The sequence below is a fragment of the Microchirus variegatus genome (genome assembly GCF_963457635.1).
Source record: "Microchirus variegatus genome assembly, chromosome: 1".
NCBI classification, from domain to species: Eukaryota; Metazoa; Chordata; class Actinopteri; order Pleuronectiformes; family Soleidae; genus Microchirus; species Microchirus variegatus.
The window spans coordinates 14941672-14956281 of NC_139802.1; the positions used below are offsets into that span (position 1 = coordinate 14941672).

General features: G+C 40.3%; 1 protein-coding gene across 1 annotated transcript in view; it reads right to left on the reverse strand.

The window, feature by feature from the left end:
• LOC310935951 (endoprotease bli-like) overlaps positions 1 to 14610 on the reverse strand; it is a gene marked incomplete at both ends in the record, with an annotated part of 153495 nt that overhangs the window by 46750 nt on the left and 92135 nt on the right. Inside the window, 5 exons of the mRNA XM_083899960.1 lie at positions 8583 to 8686; positions 9364 to 9579; positions 10798 to 10970; positions 12918 to 13006; positions 14062 to 14141. Coding sequence (XP_083756086.1) covers positions 8583 to 8686; positions 9364 to 9579; positions 10798 to 10970; positions 12918 to 13006; positions 14062 to 14141 — 662 coding nt within the window. The remainder of the gene's footprint in view (positions 1 to 8582; positions 8687 to 9363; positions 9580 to 10797; positions 10971 to 12917; positions 13007 to 14061; positions 14142 to 14610) is intronic.

A 14610-nucleotide genomic window follows, 5' to 3' on the forward strand; every position in this document is an offset into this window, starting at 1 on the left:
TTCATCCTCTCGTCAGGGCTCACAAAGCAGCACAGCAGCCTTCACAGTGAGCACACAACTGTTTACAAATCCCCAGTTAATAGGATCAGGCCTCATTGACTGGGCTGCTCCAATGTGTCTGATGTAATCTATTAGCTGTATGATAGTCAGTGTCTAAGTCCAATCGATAACCCTGGGCCTCCATATTGCTCCACTGTGGACTGTTACTCCACTTTAGTGCTGCTTAGAATGCAGACTTAGCGACCATAACGTGTGTCTGTGTGCGTACATGTATTTGTTTCCTCTTTAGGAGACCAATCTGGCATAAACACTAATGTTGTCATGACCAGTAGTCCTCATGAAGACCAAAACCTGGTCCTAATGGCACAGAACTTCATTTACGAAGAAGGTTAAGGTTAGGCGTAACACTTTGCAGTGTCCAAAAAAAGGAAACCTGCATGTGTGTGTGTGTCAGAGACTCTTCTGAGTTTTAATGTTGTGTAAACAGCATTGCATGTGTGCTTAAGGAATGTGCAAACATTTGAATGTGTGCAGTGCCAAATCATAAAACATGCATCATCTCATACTGAGGCAGATGTTAATTCTGTAACACCTTAATGCATGAACGAATATGGGGACTGTGTGTGTGTCTCTGTGCGTGTGTGTGTTGTGTAATCATGTTGGCATTTGTAATATTCATGCACCTACACACGTATGGATCGCATGTCTGCAAGTGCGCGTGTGTGTGTGTAGGCGCTGTGTTTGTGTGTGTGGGAGTATGTCTGAAGCTCGTGTAACTGGGTTTCCAATTAAGTTGAACCACAGGCTGGATCAATGCTACTCCTCTGTGTGCAGGAATGAGCAGCCCTGGGCCCTCAGAGCATGGTCCACGAATAATTTATCACTCACACTGGGCCCAGGCAGAGAGGAGGAGAAGGAAGAAGAAGAGGAGGACGACTAGGAGAAGGAGGAGGAGTCAGGTAGGGCAAGGACAAAGTGTCCAGCCCAAGGGAGTGAGATTTGGACAATCGAGGGGACAGAAAGATGGAAGGGTGACGAAAGAGAGAGAGAGATCAGGACCCAGAGGAAAACGCTGTCAGCTCACGGCCATAAGAAGCGTCACACTCAAGTCTCTTTTGTAAACTACCATTAAAAATTTAATTCTGTAGGGACCAGAGCACCAGCCACAGTGTTATTTGTACCAGTACATATTTTATTTACTATATTAATATTGTGTTTACATCTTTTCACTCATTTACAGCCCAATTTATTTCTCTATATACATATATATATATATATATCTACTGTATGCACAGCTGTTTGCGCCGGTTAGATGCTAAACTAAATTCCATTTTACGGGTACTTACTGTGTTCAGTGACACAAAATTAATATAATCATGCTCCTGTGGCACATTTCCATGCCCTACGGGGAATTTTCATGGTTTAAAGTCTAAAACAACTTATCTCAAATTTCAGGGTTTAAACTGATCTCATTAAGGAGGGAAATAATAAAGAAAAATGTTTTTTAGAAAAAAGAAGGAAGGGAGGAAGGAGCTGGTGCAAGGAAGCAGAACGAGTCATTTCTCGTTTCAGAGTGTGCAGCACACACGGCACCTTCTGATTTTAATATCTGAAGTGCGTGCGTGCACTATCACAGTTATTTTAAGGATCCATACATGTCAGGATAATATGTCCTGTGTGTTACTTCATAAATCCATCAACGTCTAGATGCATGTGGCATTTGAGTAGAATGGGGGCGGGGGGGTTGGGACTCTGATTGGTTTACTGCATATTATGCTCACTATTATTTAAGATACTGTATACAACCCCTTTGGGGCCACGTTCATCGCAGGGACAATCCATACAATAGTCATTAGAATTCACTCTAAACCTGAAATGACAACCTCATGGTGGCACTGGATGAAAGGTTAGGGGGATCACCGGCAAGTCATCAGCATTCATTCACTCAGCTCAACAATGTAATCAAGGCAATCAATACAATAGGTGTTAATGGTAATATTTAAATGTGGGGCAAAAATGCTAAAAATCTTTAAAAAAAATAAAAAAAAACTACTGCAAAATACCACAAATCACAAAGATACTGGTTTCAGTATCACCTGAAAGACTAACCAACAGGCCAATATTAGCCTTAGAGCTGTGTACAAAAACAAAACTGAAAGGAAAGAAAGAAATTATCAAACGTGTATAATTTATTGGCTTGAACAGTTCCAATTTAACACATGAAGGGCAGCAGAAAAACAGTAAATATCACCAGCCTCACCTCAGAAATAGTCTACAATTCACCATGAACCATACATATGCAAATGTGCATTAAATTTGACTGTCTTTAGTGATTCTCAGCACATTTAATATATCCTTTTCTTTTTTTTTTAAACACTAACTGATGAAAAACAATCATCAACATTGGAGCTTGTTAGTCAGCAGAGTGTAATTTTCTGGTACAAGACGAGCAGCAGTTTAAAGCTCACTGTCTCATCCCAGGCAGCACATCTTCTACTTGGACACTTCCCATTAAGACCTTCTGCAGAGTCATAACACAGCTTTAGTTACAAAAAACAAACCCCACAACATTTGTGGTTTTATATAGAGAGAGCAGCACCAATCCACTCACACAAAACCATACAGAGAGACGTCAAAACACGTGCTGTATACACACGAGAAGACCTGTCACCGACTGCTTCATACGCAACATGTGTATTATGAGCAAAAACAAAGAAAAACAGTGACGCAGACAAACGCAGCACCCACTGCTCTACAATTACACACCTAAAGAGTGTCCGCAGCCTGTGCACCTCCAGACTCCAATGTTCTCTCATCTCTGTCCTTGGTTTTTCTCTATTAATCTCATAGTAGCGAGGCGTGGATTGGTTAGATGCTGCACATCCCTCTGTAATCTTCTCTTAATGTGCTGCACTCTAAGCCTAAGTGAACCCATTTGGTGCGACTGTGAGCAGACTGCGATTCCTTCCATGTTATCTGAACAAGTGTAACTAATGGGTTTATCAATTAGGCCAAGTCCAATAACTGCATGCCTGCAATTGCCTTTAAATACACTCCACCAGCATGGCCCTGATTTCTGCACCTAACGAGCACACACAAACACATACACGAGGTTGTGAATGTGTGACTGTGAGACCGTGGACAGTTTGTACCATAGATGTCTGTATTTGACTGTGTGTATTAATGTGAGTGCACACGTCTATGGTTTACGTGTGGAAACTTATATGTGCATTGAACGTATGCATGTAAGTTGTGCACATTTATATGAGTGTATATAAGCATAGTGTATTTGCACTTGTGCATGTCTACAGTTTGTGTGTATTGCTTAAACTGTATATACTGCAAAAGTGGAGATAGTATGTGATGTGAAATATTGATTTTTGTCCTGGCACAGAATATGACTTAACATCTTAAATGGGGCAAACACATGCACATGCAAATACACACAGATGGGAATGACTCTGTGGTTCCAAGAAGGTCAGGAGAGAATATAAAGACTTATAAAATAGTGTGAAAAAATGTAAGACAGAACAGAAATGTGTTAGAATAATACATATATGCTGCATTAAGATACATAATCTTATACTGCAGCACAGTTTCCGTGTTTTAATATTATTTCAATTTGCATACAACTGACTAAAATTATAATTTTTACTTTAACTAATGCAAGTGGTCCTTTATTACTCAACACAGACCTTTACAAAAGGAATTATTTAGATCTCTCATCACCAAAGCATTAAATGTCTAAGCTGACCAACAGGTTCAAGGAGCAAGATTATTATATACGATCATTCATCTGATCCATTTCTGCAGACAGACCATCTAAACAAATTCAGCATTAGCAGAAAATCCAAGAAAATAAGGCCAAATGAAATCAAATGTTCGGCTCCGTTCCAGGAAACGGACAGACCTGCTTGTGGATGGATGAGCGGAGCGGAGATAAAGTGACAGAGAGGCTGACATTGTGATAAAGTGAACAAACATTCTGTGACAGAAAGACTGACAAAGTGGATGAGTGAGGAATTGATTTGCCCGGATGGTTTGTTGGACAGCCGTCATGGGGGATGGATAGAGGCAGATGGAAACACAAACACACACAGACTGGCCAACACAGCCTTAGAGAGACAGGCAGGCAGTGACACTCTGACACTGTTAGGGCACCAACACGCTGGAAACCATTCTGATAACCTAGACATCAACACATGGTGAGCCCATTAAGACCCTCTGCTATTTTGTATCAGCACTGTATGTTGTAATTTTACCTGCTGCCAGCAAAAGACCTTCACATTACACTATAAATGACAGAAAATGGGCATCCTGGAAGCCTAGTGGTTAAGATGCGTATAATAATATCTCCGATTCAGTTCCTGCCACAGAATTTTGTTGTATATCCTCTCTTCTCCTCTCCTCTCCATGTTCCCTATGATTCATTCTGCCACTAAATTGTACGAAGATGAGACTCGAGGCTAGGGGGCAGATGTACATTATGTTTGCGAGCGTTGTGTAACAGCAACTTTGTCAGATCACAGAATCCGCATTCAGTGCAGTAATCGCCTAATTATCGCATATCACCACCCTATAACTGTAATTTGCAGCAGGTGGTATTAAAGAGCAATTGAGTGGGCCTCCTTTTATTCATAATGGAGCCACCTACCAGAAAAGTAAAAGATTACAGCCATCTAGAAGTTTCCCATATGCAATCAACCAAGGTCCCTGCACTACACATGCATTTAAGAGACGGAACATTTTCACTGCAAAGCAGATGTGCATATCTCCTCGCAGTTTGCAAACATACAGGCAATTCCATAATGAGTCGCTCATAATAAACCTCCTTCCATTTTTTTTACGCATTACACAGTAGAATTTCTCCTCTACTCTCCCATGAATGCATATGTATGAGAAGGAAAAGTGCAGTTTGCATTTCTGTTCACCTGCAGCCGACAATCTGCAGTTTTCCTTCATGTTTCCGGGCGCACGTTACACAATTACAATAACGTCTAAAATGTTATTATATTTGCCCCTTAGAGTCTGGCGTTTAACAGGCCAATAGTGGGCTAATGTTCAGCTGTTGCAATGGTACAATGTGTAAGTACAATATATAGTGTATAACATTATATGAGAAGTAGGTTACACTTTGAGTGAGAAACCTGACCTGACCTTTAGAATTAATTAAAAACAGGGGATATGGATATAGCTATCACAATGGGTTTGAGATATGTGGGACCAGGCCTTCTTCTCCGCTGCTCCACGCCTGTGGAACGACCTCCCTCACCCTTTTACGGCAACACAAACTGTGCCTGAAAGAAGATTTCTCCATCTACTGTATATAGATATATTTCTATAAAAACGTTTACTTTTAATCATTGTATGTTACTTGTTTTGATTTTAAATGTTTTTATTGTTACAAACTGTGTGCACGTTATATACATATACATATATATGTATATATACATATACATGTATACGTGTACATAATATATACATGTATATGTATACATATACATATATATATATATATATATGTATATAAACATACACGCATTAAAATATTTATATATATTTTGGACTCTTGACTTTGTTGCAAGAAGACCTGGGTTTGCGACCCCGTCGGAACAAGGGCCTTTCTGCTTGGAGTTTGCATGTTCTCCCAGTGTGTGTGTGGGTTTTCACCTGGATCTCCAGTTTCCTCCCACAGCCCAAAAACATGCAATAGGGGGATTAGGTACACTCTTAGAAATAAGGGTTCCAAAAGGGTCCTTCTGCAAGAGCTAAGGTTCTACCTGGAACCATTTGCTTCTGAAAAACCCTTTCCCGAAGAAAGGGTTTTTCAAGGGTTCTTGTTAACACTAATGCTTCCAGTAAGAACCATTATGATCCAGAGAACCCTTTTTCCTGAATGAATGAATGAATGAATGAATGAATGAATGAATGAATGAATAAAGAAATAAATACATTTTAAAAGGGTTCTTGGTGGAACCCTCCAAAAGGGTTCCAGGTTGAACCTTTATAGAAAGGTTCTACCTGGAGCCAAAAGGGTTCTCCTATGAGGACAAGCTAAAGAACCTTATATGGTTCTACTTAGCACTTTTATTTCAAAGAGTGTAAATGGACAATGTAAATTCATCATAAGACCCTCAAGTGGAGGATAAAAAGCAGTAGAACGAACTGAACTGATATTAAATGCCAAAAAAAAGTTAATATTTCACTTCAAAACAGAAAATAATAAACGGACAATAATGAGAAACAATTTCAACAATTGCTTTGGTCTTATCCGTTTCTTGATTTGATGATCTCTCAAATAAATCCTGCCAATGTCTGAGGTAGCCTGTCCCACAGGTTGAAAACCATTGCTTCAACATTTCAATTTTAATGTTGTAGCAAACCTTCCCTCCTGTCTGTAGATACCACTGCTCTGGTGGTTGTGGATTTTCTAGATGAGGCAGATTGTTTCTGATAAATGGGGATCAGAGAAAAGAAAAGAAAAACTCCAGGATTGCACTGTGGCAGAATATATGACTGTGTGAGTTTGTGTGAAATGTGGGGGGGAAAGAGTGAGACACAGAATGAACAAGTGTGAGAAACAGACAAAGAGGGAGAGCGAGACCCAGGAAGATATACAGAGAGAGAGAGAGCGAGGGAGCACAGCTCCATAAAGACGTGAGCAGAATGCTGCCAATTTGAGCAAGAGAGGTGATATATAGTTTAGTCAGTAGCAGTGGGTCACGACAAAGCCTTTAACAGTAATGTCCTGGGAGTCGCCTTGCCCAGGGGAGCTGCGCTCCATTTTACAGCCGAGCAACTGAGACTGAGACGCTGTGGCATGACAGCTGGAGCAGTAAAGCCAGCCTCTAGTACCATCCATAACATGAAGGAGGCGTAGACGCCACTGATACCACCACAAAACACCAGGCCCGAGGCCACACCGACAGCTGGCGAGTTAAGAGGGATGAAGAAAAAGAGGGCTTGGGAAATGGCAGGCGAGACAAAGGAGGGAGAGGAAGAAAAAAGAGCGAAGGTGATATATCTGCAGATTTAGACAGAAATGGGGAGAAAGAAAAGGTAGGAGGAAAAATGATTTACATCAAAAGAGGGACTTAAAAACAGAAGGGAAAATGAAGGGGGGGGGGCAAGGTGAGAAAAAGCTCATGAGAGTGCAGGATTTAAATTCTAACACCCACTGAAATATTTAGTCAACTCCCCTAGTGTATTTGATTACAAAATCTTAACAGTGTTTTTAAAGTCATTCATAAAATAAAAAATGTAAAACACCGACTCTCTTCAGGGTCAGGGAAAAATGACGGATGATTGGTGCTTTCATTAGACTATTCGTTAATTTAAAGAAAAAAACATTATCGTACCATTAACTGCAAAAACAATAAGAAATCAGCGAGTTGGATTTGCAACAGAAACGTCTTTGCCTTACAGCATGGAACAGGAAGAGGGCGCTGTGCTGTACACTGAAGGTTTATTAGAAAAAGCGAAAGGCTAATGAAGCAAGACTAATGGTGATTTCACGCATACACTGCAACACATACACTGTACTTATGAAGACTTTACACAGAGGAGCTGTACATGTGAACACCAGTGTCTAAATGAGTTGAACATTAAATGGACCTGATGTCTTGATAGCACACAGTCAGTGAACTGTCTGATTGAGCCAAGTGTGTGAAAGGAGCAGGTTGATGTTCAACAGCGATTTAACACTTAGCTTATATGTGTTAAATGATCATTCCGACACAGTAATGTTTACTTTGTATACTGTTTACCATCATAGTGTAACATACAATCATGATAATATTAGATTATTAGCTTTAAAACCAAGGTACATAGTGGCTTTTATTTTTCTATTATTTTATGTCACTTGGCTTGAAACCAAAAAAAACATTTTGCCCTCATGAAAAAGTCAACTGATGATTTAAGTATTCTGGATGAAGACACTGAGACACTTCATAACACAAACATGAAATCTTTCACTGGTCAAGAAACAACATTGACTTTCTGGTGGTGCTTCCAGAAACGGCAAAAGAACCAACAAGAAAATCAGGTTTAACACGTTATACATGACGTGATGAGTCCCCAAATCTGTGACAGCACATCCATCTTCTACCACTTTATCCTCCACATGAGGGTCACAGGGGAGAGCTGTGCCAATCTCAGCTGACATAGGGCAAAAGGCAGGGTACACCCTGGACAGATGGCCAGTCCATCACATGGACACATAGAGACAAACAACCATCCACTCTCACACCTACAGTCAATTTAGAGTGTCCAATTTACCTAATCCCCATATTGGATGTTTTGAGAGAGAAAACCCAAGAAGACACGTGGAGAACATGCAAACGGCAGAAACGACCTTGTTCTGCCTGGATCGCAAACCCAGGTCAAGAGCGCAAAAAAGCAAGCACAGGAGTTTGTAAATGAAAGGGTTAGAAAACATTGGCACAAAATGGATCCACCCAATAATCAAAGACCCTAAAATCAAACCACACAAGTGTTCTAGGCACCTGAATCAGTAAGGTTTTTTTCCTTGTTTCAATGTCGTGTCAGTGGCGTGTGGTGCGGGTGTTCAGGTGGACACTCACTTTACTTCCAAGACCAGAGCCAGAATTCCTGCAGCAATTGGAGCAGCACTGGATGTTCCTGGGAAGTGTGTGACACATCCATCGCCAGTGTTGGTCACAGTCACCTGGGGACCCCACAAAGCAAATGCAGAATGTTACAAGATGTGTGTATGTTGTATGTGGGAAAACAGAGTAGAAATGGATTGAAACCTGCTCATCACTAACACAGTATTACTCTGAATGAGTTCAAACAAAGTCAGACAAGTCCTAACAGTGTAGAAGTTACTCTTTCAGCAGCCCTTGTTTTTCTTACTATCATTAGAACCTGTCAACACAACTTAGTAGTGAAGATAATTGAAAATGTGTGTTATGTTTGACAACTTCCTGTTGTGTGTGGCGGTAGAAAAGGGCAGACATCTCTGCAGACTAAGGTAAGATCACACTGATAAAATTGGCCTTTCTGTTGCCCAGGAGCTGCAGTTTCTTCCTGGCTTTTCACTGTTACTTCCCCCATCAACACCTCGGCTTCTTCCTTCAACTATCTCAACCACTACAGCCATGCTTTACCTCCAATTAACACTCTTTTGGTTCTGTGTGTGTATGAGTGTGTGTGTGTGTGTGTAATATATAAATATCACACAGGTGACTGCTCTTTAACAGGCTTCTAACAGCTCACAACAGTCAAAGAGCAGGGTTGTTGGCGCACACACACACACAGACACAAAAACACACTATGTATTCGGTAGATTTGCACTCATTAATGATCAACTCTGTTGTGATTCATTAGCCGGAACACACTAACCAAAGGCAGTGAGCCTCCCACATTCGCCCCAGTTAGAGTGACAGCCGCGACCCCTGGGCAGGGCTCGCCGTAGTAGGCGGGCTTCCCCGTGTGAGTGACAGCGCCGATGGCAATGGTGTAGATGGAGTTAACGTAACCGTCTGCACCGCAATGATCCTGTTGCATTCCACCGTTACCTGCCGCCCACACAAAGAGGCTGCCCTTCCCACCTCGACCCTGAAACACAAACAATAACGTAAAGTACAAATTGGATCCAGTGCTTTAGCAGAGCATTACACACACATACTGTTGATCCATGTAATATAAACAAAATAGTATTTACATAATGTGGAATGACATAAAGACTGAAACTTTGTGATTAAGGTAAAAACTATATCATTGTTTAAGCTTTACAGTTGCGTCCTGAAATCTGTAGATACAGATGCAAGAGTATCTTATCATCATGTTCTCGGCTCATGAGCATTAACTTTAACATAAAAAGCCAAAACCAAACACACTTGTTAATGCCGTTAGCAAATTAGACACAAACTCCTAAAGTGAGAGGACAGCAAAATTTAGCTTTTTTTAAGAGTAAGAAATGATTTAGAAAAACTCAGAAACTATATCTCAACTTAAATTGGAGAAAACCAGGCTCTTGATATTAGTATTATAGTAAAAATAGGTTTGAAAACTTCATCACAGTGTCATAAACCTTTTCATAAACTCCACAATCCTCCACTTAACACAGTCCTGCCTGTCCCACAGTACAACTACTCTGCACATGAACTCAACATTTAATGATAATTACTCGCACTATAGTTTGGTGACCCATGATATAATCTCATCACTTTTACAGACACTAAATTCTCCCATTCACTCTCTCACTCTGTACGCTTCCATGCGCAGCATTAAAGCGTAGCTGGACTACACTGTTTAATAAGACTACTGCCCTTGTCCCAGAATACAAAAACTAGAAGGAAATCAATTTACTAAATGAAACGTGTCCTTTCAGTTTGTTAGAAAAATGTAGTTTCTGGTAAATCTATTATGTCACAGACCAAAACAACTTCAGCTGGCAGCCACTTGGTACCATATCAGGCTAAAGCTTGAACTCATATTTATTTTTTGATCAAAAAACTCAGCTTCCTCATCACCCACAAATATGCATGCAGTCATCATCATCATCATTTGTAAACAAAAACTGTACTGAACTAATTTTTTCCATATTCATTGGATACAGGAAACGGTAACAAAAAAAGGAGTCCAGCTTAGTTCCTGACTCCTGGATAACTAGGCATGGACATTTACATTATACGGTTTAAAAAAAGTAGGAGAATTAGCATCTAAATGTGGAAAGATAATCCAATGTTATTCCAGTGCGAGCTGTGCTGACAGCATGTGTCTGCTGTGTCTCCGACAGGCACACGAGTGTGAACTTAGAGATGAAAGCCATGCCTTGTGAGTTCCTAGCCGGAGGGCTTGCTCTGTCAGGCTGTGCGGCCCATCCACCTCGGCCCCGTCGTCCCGCGGGCCCCAACTGCAGACGTAGATGTCGATGAAGTGGATGTTGAAGGTCAGAGCGGTGGCCTCCATGGCGTCCGTGACAGAGCCGTTCAACAGATGGATACCTGGACGGATGGAAAAGGTCACAGAGATCAGAGTTCAGAGGGAGGATTACGCTCCAAATATAACATTGTGAGGAAATGTTTTTGGAGCGTGGTGATGACCACAGACAACGGTTGGTCTTTTCTTCATTTATTCATAACTCATAAACAAATGTTTTTATAATAACTACAATTTTAATGCAAGAGCCCGAGGACCTTAAACATCTAATGATGGAAACATTTATTCATTGCAGTTATTTTAATCTAATTGTCCTAACAAACTTAGATCTTTTTTTAAAACTGTATTACATCACTCTGTTTCTATTATTTCCCTATAATTTTACTTTATTTTTCTTCTTTATTTATGGATATTTATGGAATACATTTAACGATTTTGTGTATATGTTTTTAAAAATGTGATCTTTTTTAAGATCATTTTCCATGTAACATTGAGAGGAACTGGTGTCATTTTTAAAAACAAACTAACACCAAAGCCATTTTTAGACAAAACCTCTGGATAATTTCTCAAAAACTAGGTCCAGGTATTCCCCACATAAACTTTGAAGGATCCAGTTGAGGATTCATGGCCTCAGCATGTAAGAGGTGGGACACTTGTCCATTTACTGTAAGTATTCAGTGTTTCTCCTGCTGTGTTTTCACATTAGCTCACTCAGTCATTATCCAGAGATTACACTAAAGAGCTGGCAGAAGAATCTCCAGAGAACGTCCAGAGCAGCTTCGGCACACTCTGGACAATCGCCAAAAAGATTTTGGGATTTCAGTGCGTGTCTGGAATGAGCACAACTGAGCAGTGACACTGCAGTGAACTGATGAAAGGCATCGGTGTGGGTGAAAAAGACTGGTTGAGGCTTTGTTAAATTAATCCCAGCAGAAACAGAGGGTCGCTAATGACAGATGTGCATGCAAAATCAAACACCCTGCTCTTCATTTAACTGTATTAAATTAGCGGCTTGCAGTGCATCGCGCTGATTCACTCGGCTTTATTTGCCTTCCCTCTACTGATTCATCCCATTTTGCTTATATGTGCATTCAAAGAACAAATCTAACAAGGCTACTTCAAAACATAAGCGCACAGAAAAGCAGGCGCATGGATAAAAACTCAGCCCAGGCATCTCTCACTGTCAAGACAGCGAGCACAGGTCTCTACAGCACCCAGCAGTTCAACATGCATCTTTCATTCGGGTCTTGCCCTTTCATCTACTCTGTGCCAGACTCTGTTTATGAGCCCAGATAAAATAGACTCAGCAAGGTGAAATTAAGACTAACCGTGGAAAGAGATTCATGGTCTTGCTTCACAAATGTTTTTTTCCCCCCTTCTCTTTTTCATTTCTTTTCTTTTCAACAAGAGGCTCTCATCGGGCTCTGACAAATGAGGGGAGGTGAAGGGTGAAAGGTCACAGAGCAGAGTTCAAGTGTCAGAGTTCATCTGAGGGATTCCTTTTTTATATATATTTCACGCTTTAAGTCGTAGTTGAGTTATTTCAGCGATGCTTTCATGACCATAGAGTATAATGATTTTTATAGTGTTACCTGTAAAAATATTTGATTTCTCAACAGGAAATCTTGAGCATTAATTAATCCTTCACCAAAGTCACGACCAAAAAACAGCAAAAGTAAATTTTACTAATAAAAATAATAGCTATAGAGTCATCAGAATAGCCATCATGTAGTTTGTCATATTTCCACAAAAGTGTACAATAACTGTAACTGCATACATGATACATTCTATTCTATTTGTACTGCATTGTTACTCCATTGAACATCAAAAGTTTAATGCACAATTGTTAATTAAAAATGTGGAGTACACATTCTATTATTCTGCTAAAACAGGATCATTTACTGTACTGTTCTCATAAATCCATTCCATGTCGTATCAGTTTTGGCCGATCCACTACACCCACAATGCACTGCCTCCTACTGTCTCCTATAAGGCTACGTTGTTCTCCTCACCTCCAATCCTGGCATTGAAGGCGATGCCCACACCGCAGTAGGAGTTGTTGGCCTCCATGGCAACTTCCCCTGCGCACCGTGTGCCATGACTAAAATAGAGCGGGAATAAGATGTTAGCCACATACTGAGACACATGTGAGATTTCTTTATTCCGTGCTGACCTAAGCATGCCCCCCAAATTAAGCTGGGACAGACAATTCCACACAGAACATTCCCAATTTTAAACTGATGCAGACAAACACAAGGTACGAGACACACAGAAGTCAAGTGAAAAACAGCTCACACGCAATACTGAAAACATAAAGATACTTTACAAAATCCATTTTAATTGTTATATCGACTAAAAAGGTTTTCTGTAATTAAATTACTTCTTTTCATCGATGGTCAATTTAGTTAGTGTTTTGTTTACAGATATAAGCAGCCATCTTGGAAATGCACCCAGGCCTCAATAAGAAGATGCTTATGTATCTAAATGAATGAAGAGAGAGATTTTCAATCTACTTCACAGTCAAATGTGACAAAATTAAACAAAAGTTTAAGGTAAGGCTATTGCAGGCACGTATATTATGGCCTGGATGCAGCATGTCTGCATCACAGTCACGGAACATCTCACATCTTTTCATTAACATGCACATATTATTAGGTTAGAGCAGCCACACTGCTGTTCTTGAAAATAGATTATTATCAGATTCAATTATCTTTGACCAGAATGTCTATATCTATGACTGTTGATGATGTCACAAATACACTTTCTGCATGTGTTTCAAAGTGCAGACACGCCAGAATTTTGGTTCCCTTGTGAAATATTTTCAGGACCGGCAAACGCATGTTTAATACAGGAGAGACCTAATATTTAATGAGTGCAGAGGCAGAGTATGAAAAGACCAGGATAATAATGAAAATCCATTTTCTCTTTATTGCGATATAAAACTGTGCAATCCTACACTGCACAGCTGCTCAGTTTACCCACTGTATGTTATGCATATGACATGTGAAACGGAGGTTGCATTCACGATTTACTGACATTTTAAAATACAGTTTTAATCTTTCTTTCGTTCTCAGTAATCCGTAAACAGTGTATTTGATAATGATAGGCAAAAAAAAGACACACAACTCAAAGACACAGAAGGACAACAGTAATTACCTGTTCTCCTCATCCTTGATGGGCATGGGATCGTCTGCAAGACCGTAAGATGCACAGAGATCTAAACTGGCGAGGGCCTCCTGTCAGTAAGTCAGACAGAAAACAAATACATTGCTGTGTCAGGCACAACAGGCACTCTTGTTGATAGTGGCACTTAATTTACAGTAGTCTGTCTGTCAGCATATTTCTTCTGAGAGATGGCAATCACTGTCACTGAAGAGATGCCCGTTTCTGTGTGCATGTAACTAATGTGTGTGCATCATAAAAGGGAACATGTTTAATTACTTGTTTGTCAGTGTATATGGGTAAAGCAGGGTGAGGCTGTCTTGGCAGCAAACTAAACATGAGTAATTTTACATCTCTCGCTCTCTCTTTCTCTCCCTCTTCCCCCCTTTTCTTCCAGCCAGGCTTATCCATGCCAGACAATCTGCTCTGACAAACTACAAGTTGACTTTAAACAGCCTATAGGATTATAAATGACAAGGCAGAAGCAAACAACACTGCCACTCCACATATGCTTTATGGCGAGCCAGTGTCACTGTCACAGAA